This window comes from Pseudopipra pipra, chromosome 1, assembly GCF_036250125.1.
Source record: "Pseudopipra pipra isolate bDixPip1 chromosome 1, bDixPip1.hap1, whole genome shotgun sequence".
NCBI classification, from domain to species: Eukaryota; Metazoa; Chordata; class Aves; order Passeriformes; family Pipridae; genus Pseudopipra; species Pseudopipra pipra.
This window is the reverse complement of record NC_087549.1, coordinates 18,210,222-18,236,846: the sequence shown is the minus strand read 5'-3', so window position 1 is coordinate 18,236,846 and position 26,625 is coordinate 18,210,222. Positions and strand designations below refer to the sequence as shown.

The window sequence follows — 26,625 nt, the reverse complement described above, 5'->3', positions numbered from 1 at the left end:
TCTCAGAAGGGTTATTTTCAGTTAGCGTTGATATTTTTTCAGAGCATTTAACTGCTTAGCCACTTATTTTAACTGACCTGATTTCAAACACATAGAAAAAGGAGGAGGATGAGTCAACAGCCATATCTTGTTGACAGAGCTTTAAGAGCCACCTCGATCATCAAGCAATGTAAGGTAATGTAATCTAGTAACATCAAAGAGGAGACACATCTGCATGTCCAATATCTGCATGTTGGTCCTTGATCGATAGCAGTTGGTTTCAGAATTAAACATAACTGCTCCTCGAACCAATGTTCAAGCTTACATGGCTTACAAAAACTATTTCTAACTATTTTTCAAATATGAGTCTAATTGGATTGCATTTTCCCTTTGGAAAATAACTACGGAATGGATTGCTCCCAAAAACATAATAGAAAAATAACAGCTGTTTTTTAAAATCACACTAAGTTTACACTTGATCCCATTTTAATGAATATTAATCAAATGCACATGTAAGAGAGTTATTTGCTCTCTTAGCTCAAAAAAAGAAAAGAATTATGCAAAGGAAATATTAGTCTAGGTTCTTTGTTTCTAAGAAAAAGATTATAGAAAATATATTTTAATGCAGAAAAGAAAAATCAGAGTTTCTTGATTTGAGTTATTTTGTAGTATGCTAACAGGTGAGAGGTATACTTCTATTTGCAAATCTAAGAGGCATCAGGTATAGAAGTGCTCCAATACAGGTACGTGCATGCATGCACATCTAACTGTCAATGAATGCAAATGTCATGGAAACATAACCACAAATTTCCTGTGCATTTCTATATTTTCCACTTTGAAACAAATGAAAACAACATCATTTTTTCCTATAATTTGAAAATCATTGTCTCAGAAATAAGCATATGAAGAGGAATAGAACTATGAAAAGAAAGGGAAAATATTTAAAGTCTGAGAATTGTCAGAGTAAAAGCTAATCCTGATTTTCTCAGGATTTTTGAGCAGGAGGCTGAACTAGATGACCTTCTGTGGTCCTTTTCAACCTGAAACTACTTATGATTAGATTTTCACTGTTTTTATTATTACCAAACAGAGTCAGGAACATTTGCAGTCTTTTTAGAAGCTGGTACAAACTTACTGACTATTGATGATATAACTGTAGCTCTTGCCTATGTGCCTTAATTAAAATATGTAGTCTATTTGCAGGCTCTTTCACTGAAATGAGCAGTATTATGTGTTTCATTTTCTTCAGGCTCTAGATTTCCTTTACAATTAGTTTTCAAATGCTGCAGTCCCTTCTGAATGTGATCAGCTAAAGAATAGAAAAAGACCCACATTTTAATACTCACAGCACAACATTCTCTGTACGAAGCAGATGTTGACAATCCAGACAAGCAGAATCTGCAGCTGACAAAAGCCTGTTTCCTGAACAAATGTACTAACAAGCATGCCAGGCTCTGAGGGTTAAGCCACACTATAAAACAGTTCTTGTTTCCTGGAAAGCCTCCAAACTACACTGGACTATTATCTTGTCCTTTCTTGCTCCCACTTACTAGCTCCTTCACGAAATGTGCAGAATGGCCATCAACTAAAATGCTCACAAAAATATTTTTTCATTACTATTGCTTTTCCAACCTGCACTGTGCACCTAGTGTTTTCAGTGGAATTACTTCTTGTAAACTGATGCTGAAGTGGGTTTTCCTTCTTTCCTTCAAAAGCTTTGATTCATGCTTTGTAACTGAAAATTACGGGTTATATTTTCAGGCAAGCTAAGGCCAAGCCTTCTTGGCCAGAGTGTAGTTGGCATGCACAAAGTGCACCAAGGAGGCAAGCCGGCTTGGTGATCCCAGTATTCTGGCAAAGCCAGTACTCAGTGGAGCTACACTTAATGCAGTTTCTACCTGTCTGGTGAGCACAAAAAAAGCTACTGCAAACTTAACAGAGAGCTCCAGTAGGCAATGACAGTATATTGTTGTAAAGTCTATGTACTACAATCTTATATAAAATACTGGTAAGTCTTGTACACCCTAAATTTTAGTAATACAGTGGTAAATAATATTCCAATGTCTTCAAGATTCATGAAATACTAACTAAAGCAGTAAGTCCTGTATGTAAATCTTGGCACCTTCCCCAAAGTCACAATGCTTTGTGTTTGCTACCATCCCTCTTCAGATCATGCATCAACTCATAATCTTTTCTAAGTAGGATCATTTTCATTTATCTCTAACTTGACACATACATTTATGTCATGACTTAACTAACAACAGAATGAAATCCTCAGTTTATTAAAAATGTTCACAAATTAGACCGGACTTTTCTTTAAGGCTTAAAAAGTCATAGCAACTCTAAAATACAGTTCTATAGCTGCATCTCTACAGTTCTTCTGCTGGTCTTTCAGTGTTTTCTTAGACTGCCATAGTGGATTAACTCAAAATAGAGGCACATTGTGCTATAGATCTTTTAGATCCCATGCATGATTTTGAATTTAGAAGTGTGCAGCATTCAGCCAAAGACAATTAAGTGAATAGGTCAAATAATAACACATAAATTAAGAAATCAGCACTTCAAACTAAGCTTTCATCCTGATTAAGGCTAATTTCAGAAATGCATGAAAAAACATATATTCAAAACATTACACATACTCTGCATATAATTTCAACAAAAATAAAATAGGCCAAATAAAGAGATCTCAGCACTATAACAACCACAGTAAAGACTTGTTTTGTTCCTATTCCCTACAACCAGTCATTCCAGCTTCTCTCTAATTAGGAGCAGAAGATATCAGAAATTTTGCAAAGCCAAAACAGCATGAACACTCTTCTTTCAGCCTAAACCCACAGCACATTCTGCCATTCAGACACAGAATCATTCAGGTCCTCAGTCCAAACACCTGTTCTCAATAGGATCAAGACCATTCAGACCAGTTTGTCCAGGGTTTGTTGAGTCAAGTCTTGGAAACTTCCAAGGGTGGTGCCTACACAGTCTACTGGTCCAATCTAGCCAAGTACCTGACTGTCCTCACGGAGGAGGCAACAATTCTTGCTGTTCCTGGACCAACCTCTGCCGCTTAGGCTATCTGTTCTTATCGCAACATAACATGACCAAGAGGAGACAGACAAAAAAGGGGTTATGTTTACTGTGACCCACCTAAGGAAAGCCCCACCTAGGGAAAGCCCTAGCCTTGACTCTCAAAGGGCAGACAGTGCTTGTAGGTATTGTGGGTTGAGACAGACTACAAGTACAATGTATCAATGAAGGTCTGAAAAGAGTCCTGGCTTACAAACTTTTCAGCACTGGGTACTACAGTGCAGATGTATCAAAAAGCTCAAAAGAATCTGATCAACAGCCTGACGACAAAGATTATTCATTGAGTTCTGGTGCTACATTTATTTTGACCTTTTTTATTTTTTCATTTCACTCATGAAGGAAAGATTCATTTAGCTGAATGGAACCTCAGGAAATGCAACAAAGACCAAAGTCCTGCACCTGGGAAGGAAGTACTCCCTGAAAAAATATGGGCTGGATACTGACTGGCTGGGGAGCAGCTCTGCTGGGAAGGAACCTGAGGGGTCCTGATGAAACTTGAGCTAAATGTGAGTCAGTTTTGTGCCCTGTCAGCGGTGATCACTTCCTTCAATCTGCTGACCTGACAACACAGCCTGACAGCAGATTAAGGAAAGTGATCATCTCCCTTTATTTAACCTCCATCAAACTAGATCTAGAATACCATATGCAGCTTTCAGTCCCACAGTTCAAGAAAGTAAATGATAGAGTTTGGCATAGCATCACCAACATGGGTGGGAGCTGGAGCGCTTGCTCTGTGAGGAGAGACTGAAGGAACTGGGTTTGTTGAGCCTGGGGAACAGAGGGCTTTGGTGAGCTAGAAGGATTTGGCGGTGCTGGTGGATGAGAGGCTGGAAATGAGCCAGCACTGTGTGTTTGCAAAAGTAATAGAGTTTGGCATAGAGTAACGTTCATGTAGCAGACAGCTTGAAGAAGTGCAGTCTGATGGAAGACTAAAAGAAATAGAGAGCTGCTTTGCTTGCTTGTGTAATACTTGAAAAATGAGAGCAAACTACAGGTTCTCCAAATGTACAAACAAAAGAGGAGCAATTACTGAGGTGAACATGAGGAACATAAAAATAGGAGATAAAAATAAAATATTTATAGTAAATATATGGGAAAAATCAAGACAGAAAGATTAATCAGTCTATTGAACATTTCTGCCTGCTGACTTCCACATCGCTTAACACAATCACTCTTTTTAAAAAATTCTGGTTTTCTCTCTTTTTGAGCTAAAGAGAAGAAAACTCCTTGCCAGGAAGGACCGGCATGGGTAGGAGGTGGTCTGAATGATCCAAATCTCCTTTCTCTAAATCTAACCTCTCATAATATGAGTCATGTTACACTCAAACCACAAGGTAAAATACATAACATTAACAGACACACAAATGTGACATTTCCATATCGTAATAACAGTTAAATCAATTGCTACTGACAATAAGAAAATATCACTAACAAATGTGAAATCAGTCACGCTGTTTTGCTGTTGGCTTCAGTAGGAAAGAAGTGAAATCATCTTTCACTTGCATTCCAGCAGGTATCTCCGGATATACTGGGAATTACTGGGAAAGGGATAAAGAATTCATCATCGACTAGAGTTGTACCACAGCCATACGGCCAGATGGGTAACAACTGAAGTACTTAGTAGGAACACAGAATTTAATTCACCTCCTACTGCAAACATGTAAAAATCTGTTTTGGAAGTTTTCCTTTAGTGTGACCAAAAATAGTAACTGTAAAATGTACAAAAGTACAAAGCATGTGACAAAAGCACTTTATTTGACCCTATTCTACCAAAAATATCCTTACTTCCTGTGCTCAGTTTAATCCATCACAATCTACAACCATCTTAGCTCTATAATCTAATACTTATTCTCCGCATTTGTGTGAGTTTCTGTACTGAGAACATTAGGATGAAAGGATTTATTAAGAGCCTCTCAACTGACATTTACAGGGATCATGGTTCTTCAGTCTCCCAGCAGTGCTATCCTTACATTTTTTTCTCTTATTTCCTCAGTTTAAAAGTTCAATTACAAAATTCCTAACATTAGGAAAATACCATATCTTTTTAAAGACACAGAATCTCTTCCTTAGCAGTCAGGACCTGCTTCATTTGAGCTTCTATGTAACCAGTGACTCTGCCTCCCACCACATCACAGTGACCAAATAAGCAACAAAACATTTTGAGTGTCTAATGGGGTAACCTGCTAACTAAAATGTGATAAAGGAATGGGATCTCAGACCAGCCTTGTATATATAGTAATTAAAACATACTACAAAGGAATTTTACAGAGGGCAATCTCTGTCGCTTCCTCACCTGCAGAGATAATGAGGTCTGGGGAAGACATACCCTAGGCATTTAAAACACCACTAATACACTCACTCCCAGGAGTTTCTTAGGAGAGAGAAAGGAGTTTACACCTGGGCAGTGTTTTATCTGATGGCACAGAAGTGGTTAAGCATCAGCATTCAGTGTGGAGAGTTTAAACCTGCAGTTTTGTACATATTTATTTTTATCTCTGAAAACACATGCAGGGGATTCCACACCATGGGAGGAGAGGACTGTACTCTTTAGGATTTACTAGAGCCCATGAAAGAGCCTTTCACACTGAATTTGTATTTGCAGCAACAACTTTCCTGATACACAGTGAAAAAAAAAAATGCAGAGATTTGATCAAAGATCTTGATACAGATAGGCAATAAATATCCTAACTCTTAGGAAAGCCACTGTGCCTTTTAAAAGATAAATTTGAGATGTAAATCTTCAAGCAGTGACCTGAATTGCTGGACAATAGAATTTGAAATAGTCTAAGAGAATCTGCCACAAAAAGGTATGAACATTCAACGGCTCCAAATTTACACAGTTATATGAGCATGCTACAGTACCCACAAATACTAGGGTTCACTTAAGCACACTTCTCAAATTATTTAAAACAATTTGAATAATTTGTGTGCTAACTAAATTATCAAGACTAAACCCACATTTCTGCTTGCCAGGACTGGGAGGCAGAGTGCATAATAGACTGTTAACCTGGATAATAGAGAATCAACTTCATATTCTCTTCCAGATTGTGCCAGGGTCCTAGAGACAAAAATGAAGCTTGCACAGATTTAATCTGTAAGCTAAAACTTTATGTATAATATACACACATACTGGTGGACAGAATGTTCAAGCCAAGACAGACATCTTAAACAATCCCAAAACACAAAGCAAACTTATTTATGTACCTTTTCTAAGACCATTTCTGGTTTATTTTATTCATCAGGTTATGGCTTTTCTCAAGATCTTCAACCCTTTATTCCTTTTTTATTTGTCTGATCTCACAGTTGACCCAGCTAGCAGCAGGAGATTGGACTAGAGACCTCTTGGAGTCCATTCAAGCCTGCATCTTTCTTTAAGCCTATGATTCCAAAAGGAATGGCATCCTTATCACCTGTTGATCACCCACCTCTCCTACAAATTTGGAAACCTGTTTAAGTGTTCAGGATGCACAGCTGAAAACACTTCAAATAAAAAGATAACAAAAACCCCCTACCAGTGACGTGTCTCCACTTTGGGGTCTAAAAAACTGAACACAAATTTGAAACTCAATTTCCTTTTTCAAATCAGCATCACCACTGAAGTCTTAGAACACCATGATAAAGAAATTTGAGTATGTCTTTTATTTACTTGTGATAGTTGCCATAAACTGGTCTCATGCAGAAAATCTTGGTATCTATCACAGTTCTGCTTGTATCACATCTACCATAGTTTGGCCCTGACCTACAATATTCAAAATAAATAACATATTCCAGCTAATAGTTGCAGTTAAGAATGCCATGTGCAACTAACTTCTTTTAATTTACTCATCACACCAGCAGTGGGTGTGCCACTTGCAGAGAGGTTTACAATCCTCATCTTTCCTGCCATGTGCAGAACAGTTATTCCACTATCAGTATGGTTTTCATGCTGAAGCTCAAATTGCCACCTGTTATGGTTCTTCCATGAGGCACCTCTTCGAAAAAGCCTTGGTACCACACCAGGAGAAGCAGTTTCACAGTCTCCTGAGGGACTGGTCACTCCCACACTGAGCGTTTTCCTGAAGTCTTGCTATACAGACTAGGACTGAAGTAGTATTGCTGCCTTTCAGCCTTGGCTGGCAGAACAGAGACAATTTCCTGTTTAGCTGGGATGAAATAGCTCTTTTTTCAAGTTAGAAATAGGATTTAATTTAAGGAAAGCTCACAAAGATTTTTGTGGCCTACGCTTACCTCCTGGACAATGCCTCATGGCCATTTTACACCGTCTGGACTCCGCAATGGTTGGGCACGGTATTGTGTCTTTCGCTGGCTTCTTCACAATTTGTCTTGTTCTCGTTTCCAAGCCCCACTTAAATCCACATGTTTTGTTATTTCTGCTGCAAGTTCCCCACTCGCTCCACTGACCCACTTCACAGCTTTCTGACAAAGCAAAAGAAAAAAGTAATTCTTCTGGTTTGTTTGGGTTTTTTCTTTTTTCTTTTTGTTTTTTAATTACATCGTATACTGTTAGGAAGCAATACTTGAAACTTTTACTGCTAACAGGCAAGAATTAGAAACAAAATTAAAATCTTTTACAGAACCTGGAAGGATCTTTTTGCTAGCATCAACCTAAGCAAAAAAAATCAATCAAATTCTATGTATAGATGTCGCATCAGTCCTAAATATTCAAAAACCCTCCTGAAATAAAGAGATTGACTTATTTTTTCTCTATCTAGTAAATAATTCCTAGTTGGCTGTCACAAGGATTTGAAAAGCTCAAAAGTTCACATTTCCAGGCCCTCTCCATAATGAAATGCAAGCAATACTCTTGAAAGAAAGAGTCTGTTCTGACAGAATTCGTGAAATCTTATGAATTCTGAGTTATAAATTCTCATACTAGGTGATTCTACAATTAAAAGGACAGAGCTTTCTGATGCACAATAGAGTGGCATTCCCAATAATGCAGCATTTTAAAGTTTGGAAAATTTAGTAATAGTAGTAGTAAAGAAATCAAAGCACAATTCATCAGTCAGTATTTCCTGATGAGAAATACTAAGCACCACCTTAAAAACAGTGCCATATTTGAACCTGGCCAGCCATCAAAAGAGCTACATCAGCAGCACTGCTGTGCTAGAAGACTCACCCACACACTCCATAAGCTCTTCCAAGGCTGCAAATCCAGGAGGGCATCCTCGAAAGCAGCGGCCTCTGTGCGAGTAAAAGCCAGTTTTGCATTTGGTACAAAAGTCTCTGCTAAAGCAGGAGTCGCAGTTTTCTATTCTGCATCCTGAATCAGAAGGATCATAACGAACAATAAGACAGCAAAGTTAGGGCAACACTAAAAATGAAGGGACTTATAAAGCAATAAAATAGCAAAGCCAGAAGTGCTATAATGAGGAATACTGTCATCCTGAAATCTATCTGCTCTATAGAAGAAACTAAAGGCAACTGTAACTGTCTACCACATTTTCCCTTACATCCTCTGAATTATATCTTTTTTGTAATCAAAACTGTAGATACAACCCCTAGTTTACTTATATTTGAGTTAACTACATCTTTTTGGAGGAAAAATGTAAATTATTTTTGTTTTTAAGTAATCATGATGAAACTGAGATGCAACAAATAATTTTGGGAAGCATGCACGCATTATATGTATTGTCTTCAGTTTATAATTTATCATAGAAAGCAGGATATATTTTCTTCCAGGAGCTGACCCTATAAATAGCTGAGTAGATGCTTTCACGTAGCATATCTGATATTCATGTCTACACACATGCATGTGCTACCATGCAAAAAGTCTCAATATTTCTAGATTTAACTCCCCTTTATTATTAATCCACAAAAAAGCAACCATTCTTAAATAACTAAAAGACATAAAGCTATAACCACTAGCAAAAAAAACCCCAAAAAACCCAAACAAACAAAAACAAACGACAAACAACAAACCAAACCAAACAATTATTGCCTTCATGAAACATACTTCTCTGAAAATTTAGAAGAAATATGACCCACAATAGATTAAACTCAGAAGTAAACTGTTCAGAAACATCATATTTTATATTAAAACATGGCAACTTGAAAATGGACCAGTTATTAATGTTCATACATATACTACACACACCTACAAGAAAATACCAGGGAAAAATGTACCAAAGATTGAAAAGCATAACCCATTATATTTGGAACAGTAATGGTCACTTTACTATTAATTTAAGTAGATCTAATCCTTCAGCTAGCACACCTAATTTACATAAACTACATTAACTGTATCCTGTCTTCAGTTATCTGAAGTCGCAGCAAGAAGCATTTTTTATTCATGTCATGCAACAATATCCTAATAATTTTGCTCATTTATGTCATCCATTTATTCTTCATTCTTTTAGAAAGAAAAAAAAAAAGCACAAACCATAAAAACTTCTAAAATAGCTATTGGTAAATATCCCCCATCAACACTTCAAATTTAGCCAATCTTTATAAAATAGATTTTAATATTTGTTCTTAAACTTTCAGCAGGCCAAAACAGGCCATCCCACAACAGTTAAACAGTGTGTGTGTGAGTGAGTACGTAAAATTATTCTTTTTTAGCAACTGAGTAAATATGAGACTTTTAAAATAGGATTTCTTGTGGCACTGGCCAATAAATTAGGCAGACTGAATGAAAAGAAAAAAAGTGTATTTCAAATACACTCTGGTACACGTTTGTTTGGTTAAAAGGAATGTTAGCATCACTTTGAAGCCTTGCACTGCCAAAGGTAAGCTCTGCTGGCATTATTTAGACATGACCACACATAACCTGCATGCTACCAACTCTGTTGGACCACATGTCTCAAAGGGGCTTTTAGAACTTGTGTTCTAAAAGTAGCACAAGTTTGGCTTCTTGTCTACACTTCAGTTCATAGGAAATTGCTGAAAATAATAATTTCTTTTTCACAAGGGTTGAACCAGTCCCCAAAGAACAGGAGGTCAATGCCCACACAATGACCCTGCAAAATCACTTCCCCAGATTAATGCACTGCAAGGCAAAAACAGTTAGATGAGCTGCTCTGGAGATGTACCACAAGAGTTAATTGCTAACTTGCTTTGTTACACCCAAGGTGTATTGCAAGTATTTTATCAAATGCAACACTTAAGTCAAACATCCTGTTTGCTTAAATATTCAGAAAAAACATTTGCCTCTTGCCCACCACATGAAGCATTTTGAAAAGACATCAAGGTTTTTATAGATCATGTAGTCCAATGATGAGGTGCAGAATAGAACAATAAAAGAAAAGATCTTGTGACCCTCCCTCACATCCAAGTGACACAATATTCTTGAAGTAATGTCTTAACTATTGCTTTCAAAGCGTGTCGGGGAGCAACATGTTAAAAGCCTTTTTGTGTGCGTGGAAGAGGGACTAAAGGAAAAACTTTCAATACAAGATGCCTTTTGATATGATACAGACACACTTAGCAGATGAAAGCCTCCTCACCTTACACTGGGGATACTCTCCACGAAATATCACTATTTAACACTAAGCACATACGTGAATATCTCATATTTCAACATTAAAAGAATGAATCAATCTGCTTTCATACTTCAAAATTCCCATCCTATTTATATTTTTTGCTTTACCTCCTATGCCAATTTTCTTTTTTTGTCACAGTAGAGTCCTTGTCATGATAACTATATTTTAGAAACATTTGTAGGTGAAGGCTGGCTGGAGTGAAGGTTGGGTGAAGGTTGGGTGGAGATTAGGTAGTTTATTTTCAATTTTTCCTTTGAAGATAAAGTACTCCAAACACAAAATTAGGATTTGGGGGAAATTTAGAGGGAAATGCTGAAAGAATAGTAGGAATACTAAGAATTCTGAAATTACAACATTATTTCACCAGAGTGGTATTCATCACAATACTTGGGATTACTGGGTGCTAATCATAATGATCATTTAACTCAGTAATACACCATACTGTTGCTGAAGAGCAACTAGGAGTTTGATCCTTTCTGACATCCTCCATATGCGCACTTTGAAATTATGGAAGATGCTCCTGAACTTAAGCCTTGTATGCATTTTTTATAAATGTTAAATAACCTAAAAAGCTAAAGAAAAGCAATCATCCAGAAGTTAGAAAAGCTAACTATCTAGAACTATCTATTTTCAATCACAAACTGTCACAACAGTAGTAAAGAAGTAGAGAGAAAATGTATAGAGTATATTGTTTTTGGTGCCTATATTCATTTCCTTACATGGCTTAAGTGCCCTGGGGATTTTTTTTTAATAAAAGTGCTATTAGTGAATTATTTTAATGGTGACTGAGGTTAGTAAATTAGAAGAAATGAATTCTTTAGATTCTTTTGTTTCTTAAAGTAAATTATACCAATGTGAAGAGATACAGAAAGTGTACACATTTTTAGTTGGACACCTAAATAAACTGATACTCCGCTTAGGATATTAAGATACCCTTGTTTGGAAATAAATATAACTGTGTTGAATTTTGTATTTCTTTTTGTTAATCAACATCAGTATCTATGTAAACTTCCTTAAATATAGGTCTAATGGAAGTATATTGCAGATTACTAAAATTCTTTGCATTCTATTATTTAAGTAATAAAATGGATAACAATGAATAATCTACTATGAAATCTACAAGAGAACTGTTTGACATAACATGCAATAATTAAGAAAACCAGCATTTTGAAAAATTATTTTATACTTTACAGTAAATAATAAAACCCAAGGAAACACTTTTTAGTGACCTGAACTGCTTTATTCTGAATGCTACCGTTTTCAACCCTTTAAACTTTCTGATCTCGGCATCCTACGCCTACCTCTGGAGATGAAAAGCAAAATCTTCTACTTTTAAAAATCCCTATCTAAATCCTTTTAAATTCCCTCCAAATTAAATAGTTAGCTTACTGATATAATTATAATGAACTGGAATAAGACAGAGGTTTTTTTTCATCTGGAGCACATTGTTATCAAAATCAATTTTATTACTTCAATTTACTAGCCACAGACCCAATTGCTTTGCTCATGAGTCCAGTGGTTTCGTTTTCTGTATAATACCAGCAGTTGGGTGATGTGGTTTGTGTATTCTTTTTATTCCACTTTAAAGATTGCCTAGAAGTTTACAACACCCAAAAAACCCTAGAGGAAATGAGACCAAAAAACTGAGATAAACATAGCTAAGATTTTAGACCCAAGAAACTCTTTAGAGGAAAAAACAGATAATGCATAACCAAGAGTATGCTTTAAAAATGCCTATTTTTTTCTTTAAAAATAAACAGAAAATAGTTCCCACTAGAGGTTTGCAAATAGACAAGAGCAATAGCCTGAGAGATTTTAGAAACAGGAAGGAGGAGGCCTGGAAGTGGAAGCTAGAGGGGAGAGAGGAAGACAAGATTGGTGTGGAGTGGAGAAAGAGTTGATAAATTCAGACCTACAGAAGAATCCCCCAGAGGAATTGCATACCTTTGGCAGGCTTACCTGCAGGGCAACAAGGATCTGCTTCCTACCAGACCTCAAATCCCTACTGTTCCTGCTCAGCATCATGTCTCCACATATCCCACTGGCTCTCCTACCTTCCACTCACACCCAGGACCTCTGAGACATCGTAACACTCATACTGCAACCTATCTAGCAAACTCTCAAATTTTCTTTCCAGAGATTATATCTTGGAAAAGCCAGAAAGTCAAATATTTGCTTCCATCCTTCCACTTGAAAGGTACAAAACAGAGGCCACCCCCATATGAAGACTCCACACCTTCCTCTGGTATCATCCTCACATAACTGGACTTTTAAAAGCACTCAGGAAGGTCCAGAGAAATCTGGTGGTGTGTCTGATTAGCACATTTCTAAACAGATAACACTTAAAATGTTATACCATACTTCTCACAAGAGTTGTATGTAAAAGCTAAAAGAACCATTATGACCTCACTGAAATCCATGACAGAGGTCCTAATTGCTTCTAAATGCAAGAGAAGTTTTAAACTAATAAATTTCTTATTCCATCAGACAGAACGGAGCCCATCGTAATGACTTGGATGGGTAAAATTAATATTAAAAACACTAAAGAAATATAATCTTACATGCTAAATACAGATTTTTAAATTGACAAGTGAGAACTGAAGAAGCGCAGTACTCCAAGAGTTAGAAAAGCTAACTTTCTAGAAGTCTATTTTCAACCACAGGCTGTCACAGGAGAGGCTGTAAATTCACAGCTCCATGACTTCACCTCCCAGGGGAAAGGATGGAAGAGAAGTCACTACTTTGCCTAGTGAAGCTAAGCTGGGCTGAAATTAGACAGATCTGCTTTGCTCAATTATCTTCAGTGCTGAGACAAAATAAAGTGAATCAAAAACTTACCCCTTCAACAGAGCTCTGAAATGTTGATTTATGGGACAAGATGCATAACTTCTCCAGTGGAAAGCCTACTGATAGTGTGTAATCTCTTAATTTAGTTTGACAGGACAGTAAAAAGGTGACTGACACTTCAGTAAAACATGAGTTTAGCTTACAGTATGTAAAAGTGCCTCCATGCTTGAGACCAGTTACAGAATATGCTCAAGAAAGAATCATAACTCCATGAACTAGTATTGTGTCACACCTCAGTAAACGGCCAGGAAACCTACCAAACTGAAGGACAATACTCTTTGGTTCTAGAGAGGAGAACAAATCCCAATCATAATATTTCCTTTAAGAAAAAAAGGCCATTGCCATAAAAGAATCCAAAGGCAGAAATTTAAAACATCTTGAGTTTGTTTTCTGAAAGACAGTGGCAAAAGATAAGTTATCTACAGGATTTAGGAGCCAAAGCTCCTTTCTCCTTAGCTTTCAGGGAGCTGTAGCACCTTATGGCACTTCAGAAATACTTTTCTTCAGAAGCATTTTTGCACGTATGTCAGATTTTGAAAAAAAAAGTAATAGCTAGGAGCTACGTTTCAGTCAAGGTTAGGGCAACCAATATGATACAGAAGTGCATTGCTGAGTAGCAATAAAACATTTTTATTTAGACTTTAAAAACTCATTTATACTGCCATTTACTTGAATATCATAAAAAAATCAACATGGATGAAACTTACAATATTTACAGAAAACTACATAAATGGTACATTAAACAACTCTGAAAGGACAAAGCTCAGACTACAAATCATGCTCAAATTAGAGATACATTTTAAGATGATGAATCACAGTGATATTAAAACATTTTCATGACCTGCTTTGGCTTCTGACGGTCACGATAAGCCACTCCTACTCATTCTTCTTTTAAAACGAGCATTAAAGAATTGACATACACTTCAGAGAAGGAATCAAAGCTCAGGAGCTCAAAATACAAATTTAGTTATAGAATTAAATTTAAACTCAGGTGCATCTCCCTATTGTTGAAAAAAAGAGTATATGCTCCTTGTAAACAGTTTCTCTATGCTATCATTACAGAGAGTGCAACATCACCAAAAAAATACAATCCTTCCATTCTAAATTTATCACCAGCTTATAAGGTGATGCAGAATAAGCTGAATTGTAGGGAAATATAATGCCTTTGAAACTTAAAATAAAGAATAAAATGCTCCATATTGAGATGCATGTACTTCATATTTTAACATACCTTAAGAAGAACTTTACTAGATTAGTTTCTCATATTAAGTGCAATATGATAAATTTTAAGGTCAAAATATATGTATTTAAAATATAAAAAGTAGTTGCTCATTTGTAAAGTATTTTTACTGATATGCATAATCTTGAAAATTTTAGGAGTCTCATTTTGCATTTTTGAAATATCCATATTCTGTAGCATTTCCATTGTCACACTGTCCCTTTCTAAACAAAGTAAATGGGATTTACTTTACATTCATAACTCCCTTCATAACAAAGATATTTTGTAGTATGTAGAGTGGAAAAGAGAGCTGGTCAATTCCTAGTAATCTTAATAAAAACAACGATTCACAGCAAGTTCTGCTTCGCATGAAATCCAGACTCCAGTGAAGACCAGTTACATATGGGAAAGCAAAGTGAGAACACTTGAGGGGATCTACAGGAGTGGAAACCAGCAACCACAAGCATACGAGAGAGCTCTCCTGAACTGTACTCACTGCCTGCAATACTGAGAGAAAATGATCATATTTTGCATAGAGAAGCTGCAGATTAAAGCTACAAAGGAAACATGGCATTCCTAAATTGAGGGGTTTGGCAGTCTTTGTACCGGAATTGGGCCCTTGCTTGAGGCATTCCCTTGTGTTTAAGTCAAAGTAGCAGATGATGATGATGCACTACACTGCTGAACCTAATACTTTGATCTTTCACCCTGAGCTCTGGCTCACAGCACCCTACTCTTCTTGCCTCAGATCTCTCTGTCTCTTCTGTAACTTCACCTATCCCCAGTCTGTTCCCATGACCATGACACTCACTCTTCCAACTCCCGCTCCCATCCCTCAGCTGCTCGCTACAACAGCACTGGTGCTACAGATCTAACTTCACACTGCCATCCTGACGTGTCCATTGGCCCTCCACATCAATCTATCAGCTACACCACCTCCTGTGCAAATCCCCTCCAAAATTTTGTGGTAATTGAACCCCTGACTGCTAAAATTGCACTGACTACAACAGTCTCAAAAGGTCATATGCTCTGCCATACTACATAAGTATAGTCAAACAAGGATATATTAATGATGTCTTGCTATTTTGTAACAACGTTAAAAAATTCATTACCTTTCTTAATGGATTGAATTAACTATATGTGCTTAATAAATTTGTTTAAAAGCTGCTTTTTATCTTGTTTTTAATGAAGACAAATGGAAGGGGAAATTATAATTTTAGTCATGTCAGACCCTCCTAGGACAAAGAGGGTGAACCTAAGCAAATGAAGTAGCCAACCAAAGCTGAAGGGAGCTGTAATTTCTATACTCTGAGTGGTTCCTCCTCCTAAAATTATAAAGGTTACTGTAACCACAGACTACGATGAAAGGTTCAAGATAGACTTGATCCATTAATCAGTTCAACCATCCAGGTGACAGATTTCATCTTACTCTTTAATTCAGTTTCATTTTTTTCTCATGAGATTATCTCTTGAGCAGTTTAGTTCAAAGTCATTAATTATTAAAAATTTCTTGGAAAATTAACAAAGTGAAGCTCTTCCCTTGGGCATTCCTCTACAGCAGAAACTCAACACTTTTCCACCTCATGTCCAAAAGCACTGCATTCTCATACTGCAGTGTTCAAGGAAATCATGTCCAGTAGGAGACTCTACACTGATTTCTAGCAGTTTCACATTTCATGATTCACTGTTACTAGAAAAACAGTCTAGAACCACTTAGCAAATTCAAGACACACATATTTCTTACATGTAGAAAAGAAAATTTGTCTTAAAATCCAAAATTTCCATAATTTTAGACCTGTTGCACTTGGCTGTGGTATTTATTGTGTTACATTTGGCACTATGTTTGGCTTTTAAAATCATGTCAACATTTTCCATTAAAATATGTTCTATAGCTTCTCTAACAAAAATGGGCAAGTGTTCCAGTAATAAAATGTTAAAACAGCTTTTGTGCCTATAAAGACATTAATAGGGTAGAAATCATTTCAACTAATGTAATTCAAGCCCTATAACTCCCAGAAGGATTTTAGCATAGCCAAAGTTTTTATTATTTTTAGCTGAGGTAGAACTGTCTGAGCAATGCAGCCTGTACTAAGCATACCTAAAGAGTATCTAACATCAAGTAGGAAGAAACCCATTCTATCTTTAAGGACGTTTATTTCAACTCAACTTCAATCCACAAAATGTCTGTATGTCCACAATGCTTCCTATGTGCCATGCAGGATCACCAAACCGAGAAAAAAATGAATATATGATTTATAAATATGCCAGTTGGCAGTTACGCTAAAATAAAAATATGCAATACAAAAATCATTACAGGGGAATCAGGACTGGTCGGTAAATGCAACTGCATCATTATTCTCACAGGAGACTGTCAAAGGCATGAGGGTGAGACAAATACCAAGTGCTCAACACATGCCAATATGAGTTGGACACAACTCACATTTATGCTTTTCAAAATCAATCCTGTAATTCAGAGAAAAAGACCACTTCCTGAAAGTGGTCAAAACAAAAAAATGCTACGCTGAATTCACCTTCCACTTTTCTATTTTTTCCTTTTTAAGAAAGTAAAGAGTACTGCTAGTACAAACTACTTCTTCCTATCTCACAAACACAGTACAGGCTAATATAGATAAATTAATGTATTTCCCAAACCTATAAATATATTAAAAACCATTTTTACATGGGGAAGTTTTTATAGTCCAGTTTTGAGAGGTTTCAAGTAAAGAAGTTGTTGAATCCACAAATGAGCTACAAAAATTAAGGCCAAGGTTCTAAATTACTTTACAGAATGGAGACATAAACCATATACTGCTCTCATTTAATTTTTTCATCAAAACCTAACCACCTGGTACATATTAGGCAGCACTCTGCAATATTACACAGCAGTTGGAAAGAATACTATATCCATGGAGCCCACGCAGCAAATGGAAGAAGTGGGATGGGTTGGGTCGGATCCAAGCATGGTCATAAGTGCTCCTCATCCAGCCCAGACTGCCACTGAGTGACCTCACGTGGGTCTCAAGACTATGTGTGATGTGAAAGCCAGCACACGCTTCTCACAACACGGTGCATCCCAGTGACATGGCACAGCACTGAGGGGGAGAGTGCTGCACATTTAACAAACACTTGATTATTCCAGGAAACAAAGAAAAGTTGTTTCTCACTTCAGGTTCTTAGGTTTGGTAACCCGATTCTGGTTAGACTATGACAAAAACATTCCCCCCCCTAAATACAAATTAGAGGTAATAGCAATGATTAATAATCCATATGGCCAATATTCCACATATGAGCATATGGAAAAATCAATACGAATCAGCACAACTACCAGACAGAGGTGAAATAATCTGAGATACCAGAGCACTCATTGATTTTAACAGTTGGCCTTCTAGGCACAAACATGCAAAGAGGGAATCTTGTTGCACATTAGCAGGTTGTAAATTTCCAAATAAAATGCTTCACTAAAAGTGAGAGGTTGTTTGTTTGTTTTTAATAGTACATCTGTTTTATTAAATTAGCAACACTTACATATTAAAGCATGTCTGGTGTGAGGCGTCTGGTCACCTGAAATTTGTATGGGAACAAAAACTATGACAAGAAGCCCACCCATATATTAGTGCATGCAATAACTAGTACCTACATGAGGCACTGTTAAAATCATTCTTAATCCTTGTTTCTTAAAACTAGGAATATCTGCATTCTTTCCTAAATTTCCCTTCTAACTAAAATAATAACAATAAAAAAACCAACAACAATAAAAATTAGGTCAATGCATCAACTATTTAATCTGCAGAATGTTATATATCTTGGAATGAGCTGGGACATTCCTTAGCAAAGAATTCTTATGATGATCTTGAGAACTCTGTGAAAATATCACTCTGTTCCACAACATGTCATCTTAAAAACTGAGCATAAATTATGGCCTTGCTACAAAAGCAAATCTAAGGGTTCAAAAAAATAACTCACTTGAACATCTGTTCATATCTGGCGTTCGAAGTCCATAGTACCCCGATGGGCAGGAATGCAAGCATTCACCATATTGTCTCATTCCTTCTCTTCGTAGGAAGAAGAATAACTTGTGTTGGCACCTGATGCACCCATTATCCTTTGAACAAGATAAACAACCTTTGCAAATTGGATTTGGTCCATAGCTAGCTGCAAAATAAGAAGATAAATTATACTTTAAGATCATTTGAGAATTATTTTGGCTGGAGGTCCTCTTCCCTCTAAAGTGTTACTTATCTTCCACATGACTACAAGAAGTTCCGAAGGGGTAGTTCTGAAAGTGTACTCAGTTCATATATCTGTACTCACACTGAATAAAAAGAAATGCAATCTCTACAGTTTTAATTGTATGTAGAGCAATTTAATGAATTTACACACAATACAGGTACAGGCAAGCAGAGACGAAGCTTTATAAAGTTTACCAGTAAACGTTAAGTAAAAATGCAGTGCTGGATTCCAGTTTAAAGCTCGGGGCATAAGCATGCAACAGCAACAAAATATAATCATAGAATCATAGAATCAGCTGGGTTGGAAGGGACCTCTGAGATCATCAAGTCCAACCCTTGATCCACTACCGCTGCGGTTACTAGGCCATGGCACTAAGTGCCACATCCAGTCTCATCTTAAAAACCTTCAGGAACGGAGAATCCACCACTTCCCTGGGCAGCCCATTCCAATGCCCAATTACCCTCTCTGTAAAGAATTTCTTCCTAATATCTAACCTAAACTTCCCCTGGCACAGATAAGACCATGCCCTCTTGTCTTACTGATAGCTGCCTGGGAGAAGAGACCGACCCCTACCTGGCTACAACCTCCTTTCAGGGAGTTCTAGAGAGTGAGGAGGTCTCCCCTGAGCCTTCTCTTCTCCAGGCTGAACAACACCAGCTCCCTCAGCCTCTCCTCACAGGACTTGCGCTCGAGTCCCTTCACCAGCCTTGTTGCTCTTCTCTGGACCTGCTCCAGCACCTCAATGTCCTTCCTGAACTGAGGGGCCCAGAACTGGACACAGCACTCCAGGTGTGGCCTCACCAGCACTGAGTACAGGGGAAGAATCACTTCCCTGGACCTGTTGGCCACACTGTTCCTGATCCAGGCCAGGATGCCACTGGCCTTCTTGGTCACCTAAACACACTGCTGGCTCATGTTCAGCTTCCTGTCAGTCCAAACTCCCAGGTCTCTTTCTGCCTGACTGCTCTCCAGCCACTCTGTCCCCAGCCTGTAGCACTGCAGGGGGTTGTTGTGGCCAAAGGATCCAGCACTTGGCCTTGTTGAACCTCATCTCCTTGGAATCAGCCCAACTATCCAGCCTGTCCAGGTCACTCTCCAGAGCTCTCCTGCCTTCCAGCTGATCAACACTCCTCCCCAACTTAGTGTCATCTGCAAATTTGCTAATGGTGGACTCAATCCCCTCATCTAAATCATCAATAAAGACATTAAACAGAACTGGGCCCAACACTGATCCCTGGGGGACACCACTAGTGACCAGCTGCTGACTGAATGCAGCTCCATTCACCACCACTCTCTGGGCCCGGCCCTCCAGCCAGTTCCTAACCCAGCAGAGAGTGTCCCTGTCCAAGCCGTGGGCTGCAGCTTTTTCAGGAGTGTGCTGTGGGAGACGGTATCAAAGGCTTTGCTGAAGTCCACGTAGACTACATCCACAGCCTTCCCCTCATCCACCAGGTGGGTCACCTGATCATAAAAGGAGATCAGGTTGGTCAGACAGGACTTGCCCTTCCTAAACCCATGCTGGCTGGGTCTGATCCCTTGTCCATCCTGTAGGTGCTATGTGATTGCACCCAGGATGATCTGCTCCATAACCTTGCCAGACACTGAGGTCAGGTTGACGGGCCTATAGTTTCCCGGGTCCTCCTTCTGGTCCTTTTTGTGGATGGGTGTGACATTCGCCAACTTCCAATCATCTGGCACCTCCCCAGTGAGCCAGGACTGTTGGTAGATGATGAAGAGCAGCTTGGTGAGCTCTTCCACCAGCTCCCTCATCACCCTTGGGTGGATTCCATCTGGTTCCATAGACTTGTGGGGATCCAAGTGGCTCAGCAGGTCTCTAACTGTTTCCTCCTGGATTACGAGAGGGCTATTTGGGAACTTCAGCACCTCAAGATATGCACCTGCAAGTCACATGCCCATGGAAATCCAGCAACACTGTTAGCATAATTTCTGACTTGTGAAGTGAGCAATACTGGGAGTAGAAAAGTCTCCGCAGAACAGGTACAGCACTAGCAACGTGTGCTGTCCCCTAGGTCTCAGGGGGACAACAGCTGTCTTCTTGCAGTCTCCTCTTGATCTAATAAGATTATCAGAAAAAATTTTCAAAAAAAGAGTAACAGTTTTAACTTCTAAGAGCCTTTTTCCACAGGTTTCTATCCAAAATGGGCTGAAAAACATATTCACAGACATTAGCAAAGGAGGCCATTTAGTGCAGATTACCATTTTAGGTCACCAGCTGCTGTGCATTCAAGTCTACACCCTGATTTTGTTGGAGTATTTTCTTTTTTTCTTTTAAGTTACTTGGCTGATAAATGCAACACAAACTTCAGATGCATCAGTCTTTGTCCTTATGAGCTTGTATTATCCCACCTTTCTGCAGAATTGCAGAACACTCCTCTGTCCCCATGGGCTGTCAAGTCCTTCTCAGGAGTTGGATCAGCACAGCAGGTTAGCAGAGGGAGGATGGCTCAAGACATTCCTGAAAACAGCATACCTTAAGCAGGTCTGTATTAAATATTAAATTGGCCACAGAACTTCACAGAAATTTATCAGTTCAAACCCGGTTTACTGGAAACAAAAGAAAAATACTATTCAACAGAGGGAAGTGTCATTGGGGTCTCAAGAGTTTTTTAACAGAGCCCACCAGAGAGCAGCTGGCCAAAAGGGAAAAGGCAATGTTTAATTGTTATATTTTTAAATATTTAAAAGTATTCACACCCTAATGTAGTGATCTCGCACTTTTACCTTGTATGGCTGGATAACTGAGGTTGTTCAACTGATGACTTCACCAGCAGAACCAGGAAAAAAAAAAAAAGGAAAAGCCCACCACCCTGTGGAATCAGTAGCTGATAAGCTTTACTCTCACCTTCACACATCTGCACACCACATTCCCATTCCCTCTCTGCTCCCATCCCCCCCCCAACTCTCTAAGTTCAGCATGACAGCATTCAACTCTGATCTTGTACAAAATAATCCTCGTGGGTGGCAGGCAGGACAAGAAGCCAAGTAACCTGGTGTGAAATAGCTCAGTCAGTGGGACACTGAGTACTGGAGTCCTCTGGCACCAGTCTCACCTGACGAGATCCTCTTGATGGGAATCACATCCTTACCCTTCAGCACTCTGTTAACCCTTTTGTAATGAGACACCCTACCAGACCAACTGCCCTATACTCCTAAACCAGTTCCCATCTCCTGTTGCCCACAAGACCCGAGATGTAACTTTTCCTACAGTTTGACTTGTTACTATTCTCATTCACAACCCACATATTTAATGACAGACAAGAAAAGAAACAAGCAGATGGCAAGCTAGGCCTGGATGCATCCCTCATCTCACTGCCAGCAGGGATTGCCTATCTGTAACCACATCAAATAATATGTAACCACGTACTCCAAAGCAATTGTTGCTTAACACATGGTGGGCAATCCTGTAGACTTCTGAATTCCCTTTTCGCCTCCTTGCATCTCACATTCAGTAAATTTGTACATCCAAGCTTATTCAAGGTTCCTCAGAGAAGCCTGTATTATAATAAAAAGAATTAAAAGAAACAAAGCAAAAGCAAAGATGCAAGATGCCTGAATGTATTCACCACTCAGAGTGGTTTTTGGAATTTGAAACAGCTGAAATCAGGATCTGATTTTGACTTAGGGCCCAGCCAATTGCTGAATATGGGTAAAACTGTCTCAAAGTGGGAAAAAGATCTTTGTACAGGAGTTATCAGGGCTCACTGAAAGAGCTTTAAACTAACTGTGAAGGGGCAAAAGGATAAATCAAGGGTAACTAAAGATAAATCCAGGGGCAGTATGCCAGTGTCTGAGGGACAGAGTGCTAGCAAGGTCCTTAGTCTCCGATCTCAGGGGAAGGAGATGGAAATACATTTAGCAACGAAGATGTCAGGGTAATTCATGGGTTAGAAACCATGGAAGCACCTGAGAATAGTCACGTAGGAATTAAGGCTTCTCCCCCACAAATAAGGTGCTGGGATCAATAGCACAGCTGAAGTGCATCTGCATCAATGCACGCAGCATGGGTAACATGAGGAGCAGAAAGTCTCTGTACAGCAGGAAAAGTATGACATAGTTGCCATCACAGAAACATTGTGCAAGGAGTCACACAACTGGGATGTTGCAATGAATGGCTATAAACTCCTCAGAAAGGATAGGCAAGGAAGGGGAGGCGGTGGGGTAGGCTTGTACGTTATGGGGTGTTTTGGTTGTCTAGAGCTTGATGATGGGAAGGATAGGATTGAGTGTTTGTGGGCAAGAATCAGGGGGAAGGCCAACAAGGCAGGTAACATGGTGGGAGTCTGCTACAGACCACCCAATGAGGATATAGAGGCAGATGAAATACTTGGTAAGAGGTTGGGAGAAGTCTCACAATCCTCACCCTTGTTCTCATGGGGGATTTCAACTTACCAGATGTCTGCTCAAAATACAACACAGCAGAGAGGAAAGAGCCTAGGAGATTCCTGGAGTGTGAGGCAGATGACTTCCTGACACAGCTGGTGAGGAAGCAAACTAGGGAAGGTAACCTCTGGATCTGTTGTTTGGGAATGGAGAAAGACGTGTGGGTGATGTGATGGCAGGAGGCCATCTTGGGTATAGTGATCACCAAATGGTAAGAGTTTTTGGTTCTTGGTGAAGTAAGGAAGGGGGTCCACAAAATATCTGCCTTGGACTTCTAGAGGGCAGACTTTGGTCTGTTTAGGACTCTGGTTAATAGTGCACTTGGGAAGCAGTCCTGAGGGCCAACAGAGTCCATGAAAATTCCGACTTCTTGGCTACAAAATGTGTCTCTTTCCTTTATGACTGCCCACGTTATTCTCTTCAAGCACCTTTTTTTCCTGTTTCTGGTAAAATGTCTTTGTTCTGCAGGAAAATTTAATTATGCTGACTGGCTTCAGCCATGGCTCTCACAGAAAAGTAGCTAGCAGCATAAAATGAACTTTCATTATCCTATACTATTTTTTGTTCAGGAGATGGATGGCACATCTTTCACAGCTTAAGGTCAACTCAAGATATATGAAAGAGTTCAGTAATACGGTAATTCCATAAATTGTACATTTTAAGTTACACGTAGGTTTCCCAAACCGTAATATCCGGAGCTTTCTTCTTCTTTATCTCCCAGCCACTCTAAAGAAATTTTTTTAATTTCTATGCCTGTATTTTTTCCCCCTCTTATAGGAACACTGTGAGATGCAAACTTGTAAACTGCTCTGAGATCCTCAGATATGAGGTACTGTATATATGACACATTTATTGTTACTTACATGAATTATTATTTAACTCATACATTGAATTTGGATACCAGAGTTCAAGATTGTCACATAATTAATGGTCACATAGTGATGAATTTCCCTGTTGGTCTCCTATTTACTAAGAGATAATAAAACCCCCAAAATGCATCTAATATTTTTCTTTCTTTAGCACATAATTTTTTTTTTTTAAATCGCTGAAGAATTATACAGTGGTAAGGGAAAATAATACGATTTGTATGTTTTAATACAAAGAGTAAACTTTATGAAAGAATCTGAAAACTTCCCACTGTGCTGCTTAGGCACCAAACTGAGTAATTTCTGGGTATTATGTATGCAGTTATTGTAAAGTGCGTATCACTGAATCAGGGTTCTTCCACATTGTTGTTGCTTATATTCTTTTCAGAGCTTCACAGGAAGCTCTGACTTCTACAACCTTTTTATTACTTCAGTTTGTCCCAAAGCAGGAAAAAATCACAATATGCTCTACTAATAAATTACTTGGACAATGGACATACAGCCCAACAAAACAAATACCATAGCACTGTTTTTGGTGTCACATAAGCATGCCTTCTTGAATATACCCACTTAACTGTCTCTCTTTTGCCCCTATATACACAGGCTATAATTAAATCCTACAAAATCCTCCCCGCCGCAAAGTCTTCTCTTCCCATCTCATTTCTTAACATAGCAAATAGAATGTATTCTTATCACATACAGCTTTTTTGAGTTCGCACATAATTGCTCTTTGAAGGAGGAAGTGAACGCCTCTGCATTCAACAGAAACATCTCTACGCTTCTCTTTACATTTCTTTAGAACTTCTTCGTTTTCCTTCTATATTATAGTACAAGAAAAAATAATAAGCTTGCAAAACGTGGTCAATCACATTCCAAGTTACCAACTGCATCACTTGCAATGTAAAACATCACGCTACTCATCCTTATTTCAACCCTCCCTGGAACACCCTCCTCAACACTGTGTACCAGGCAGGCAGGTTTCCTCCAGCCAAGTCCCTCATGGAGACTTGCTCCTTCCACAAGGCCCACAAATGTTAACCAGTGTCAGAGCACTGCTGTCATCACATCATAAAACTGAAAATGCACACATGCTCTAAGTTAGCACCATCCTCTGGCTCTCAAAGCACGATTGCCCTGGTTGTCTATTACGACTGTAAGGTCCTTGCAGCAGAAGTAACGTTTTGTACAGCCACGTGACTACATATACAAGTGTGAACACTGCACATAAACACAAACACACACCTTAACACAGATAACCCATTTTCTATTCCTTGTGCTTCTACAACTATAGTCTAGAGCATTTCTATAGTAAAAGAAAAAGCATTTACAGACTTGATTCCCTATGTAGTGCCTTTATATCTGGTATTAAGTTTGCCAAGTTTAAAAAGGTTACTTGAGAACACAGACTAGTACCCAAACACTGAATGAAACACTCCTGAACCCAAGGGTGTTCAAAGTTTCATGGTTTGGATCCATATCAAGTAAAATCAAATGTCAGCTAATTACTTTAACTCTTGTCTAGATCAAATGTATTTAAGCCAGATTGCTGAAGCAGTTTTAAGTGAATTGTTATGACTATTTGAAATCACAAGAGAATCAACAGTGCAAAATGAGTCTAGCCTGTTCCCCACAAGAATACAAGTTGTTCTGTAAGCAAGAGAACTTCGAGCATTCGATTTTTTGTGATCATACTATCCTGCAGCCCATACCACAACAACTGCTTCTAATTTTTGTCTTTCTTATATACCCACTTGTTGGGTGTTACAAAGCTCTTTTGAACCTGGTGCTTCAGCTCACCACAAGAACCTGGTATTTTTATGCTTCCATAAAAACCAGGCTGAAATGGACAAATGAATCCAAAACCAACTGGAGAAAGAGGAGAGCTGGGCAGAGAAACAAGCAGGAGGAAAAGTCATTCCTTGAACAAAATTTCTTTAGAGAGCCAGGCTAACATGCGCATTATGTCCCTAATATCACTTGCTGTCTGTTCGCTGTGTCACTATTTGGCAAACTTTGGTCTTTTGAGCTCTCTGAAGTCAGAAACTGGGCTTGCTGATGCAACATCCAGCTTAACAGCACTCCTGTTCTAACTGGGACTGCAGCCACATAAATGCTGGTAATTGGATTTTAGTACAGATCTTGCAGAAATGTCTCCAAGACACTTAACACTGTAAACATGAGATGTGCAGATGGGATTCAGAGAAGGGAAGCAACTAAAAAATCATTACAAGCTGCACTTATTACAGAAAGAGTAGATTTCATAATCCTGAATTCAATTAATGCTATAAAGATATCCCATACATATCACAATAAAACCAACTTAAATACATTCATGCTTGGCATAGCATATGTATTCAGGGTACCAAAGAATGGAACAAGACATATAGCCTTATACATACACCAATATTACACAGTATACCAATGTACTAAGACTGTAACACTGCAAGTTCACAGTAGTGAAAAAACATCTGATGGGCTATGAACAGAAGCTGGCCAAGAAAAATACCTATTTTTCATT

The 26,625-nt window shown here is 38.5% G+C and overlaps 1 protein-coding gene across 1 annotated transcript in view; it reads right to left on the bottom strand.

Moving 5' to 3' along the window:
• Positions 1-26,625, bottom strand: part of RSPO2 (R-spondin 2) — a 103,391-nt gene that overhangs the window by 31,082 nt on the left and 45,684 nt on the right. The window contains exons 3-5 of the mRNA XM_064646751.1: positions 18,574-18,762; positions 8,183-8,326; positions 7,291-7,479 (exon numbers count right to left, since the gene is read on the bottom strand). Of these exons, the coding sequence (XP_064502821.1) occupies positions 7,291-7,479; positions 8,183-8,326; positions 18,574-18,762 (522 nt within the window). The remainder of the gene's footprint in view (positions 1-7,290; positions 7,480-8,182; positions 8,327-18,573; positions 18,763-26,625) is intronic.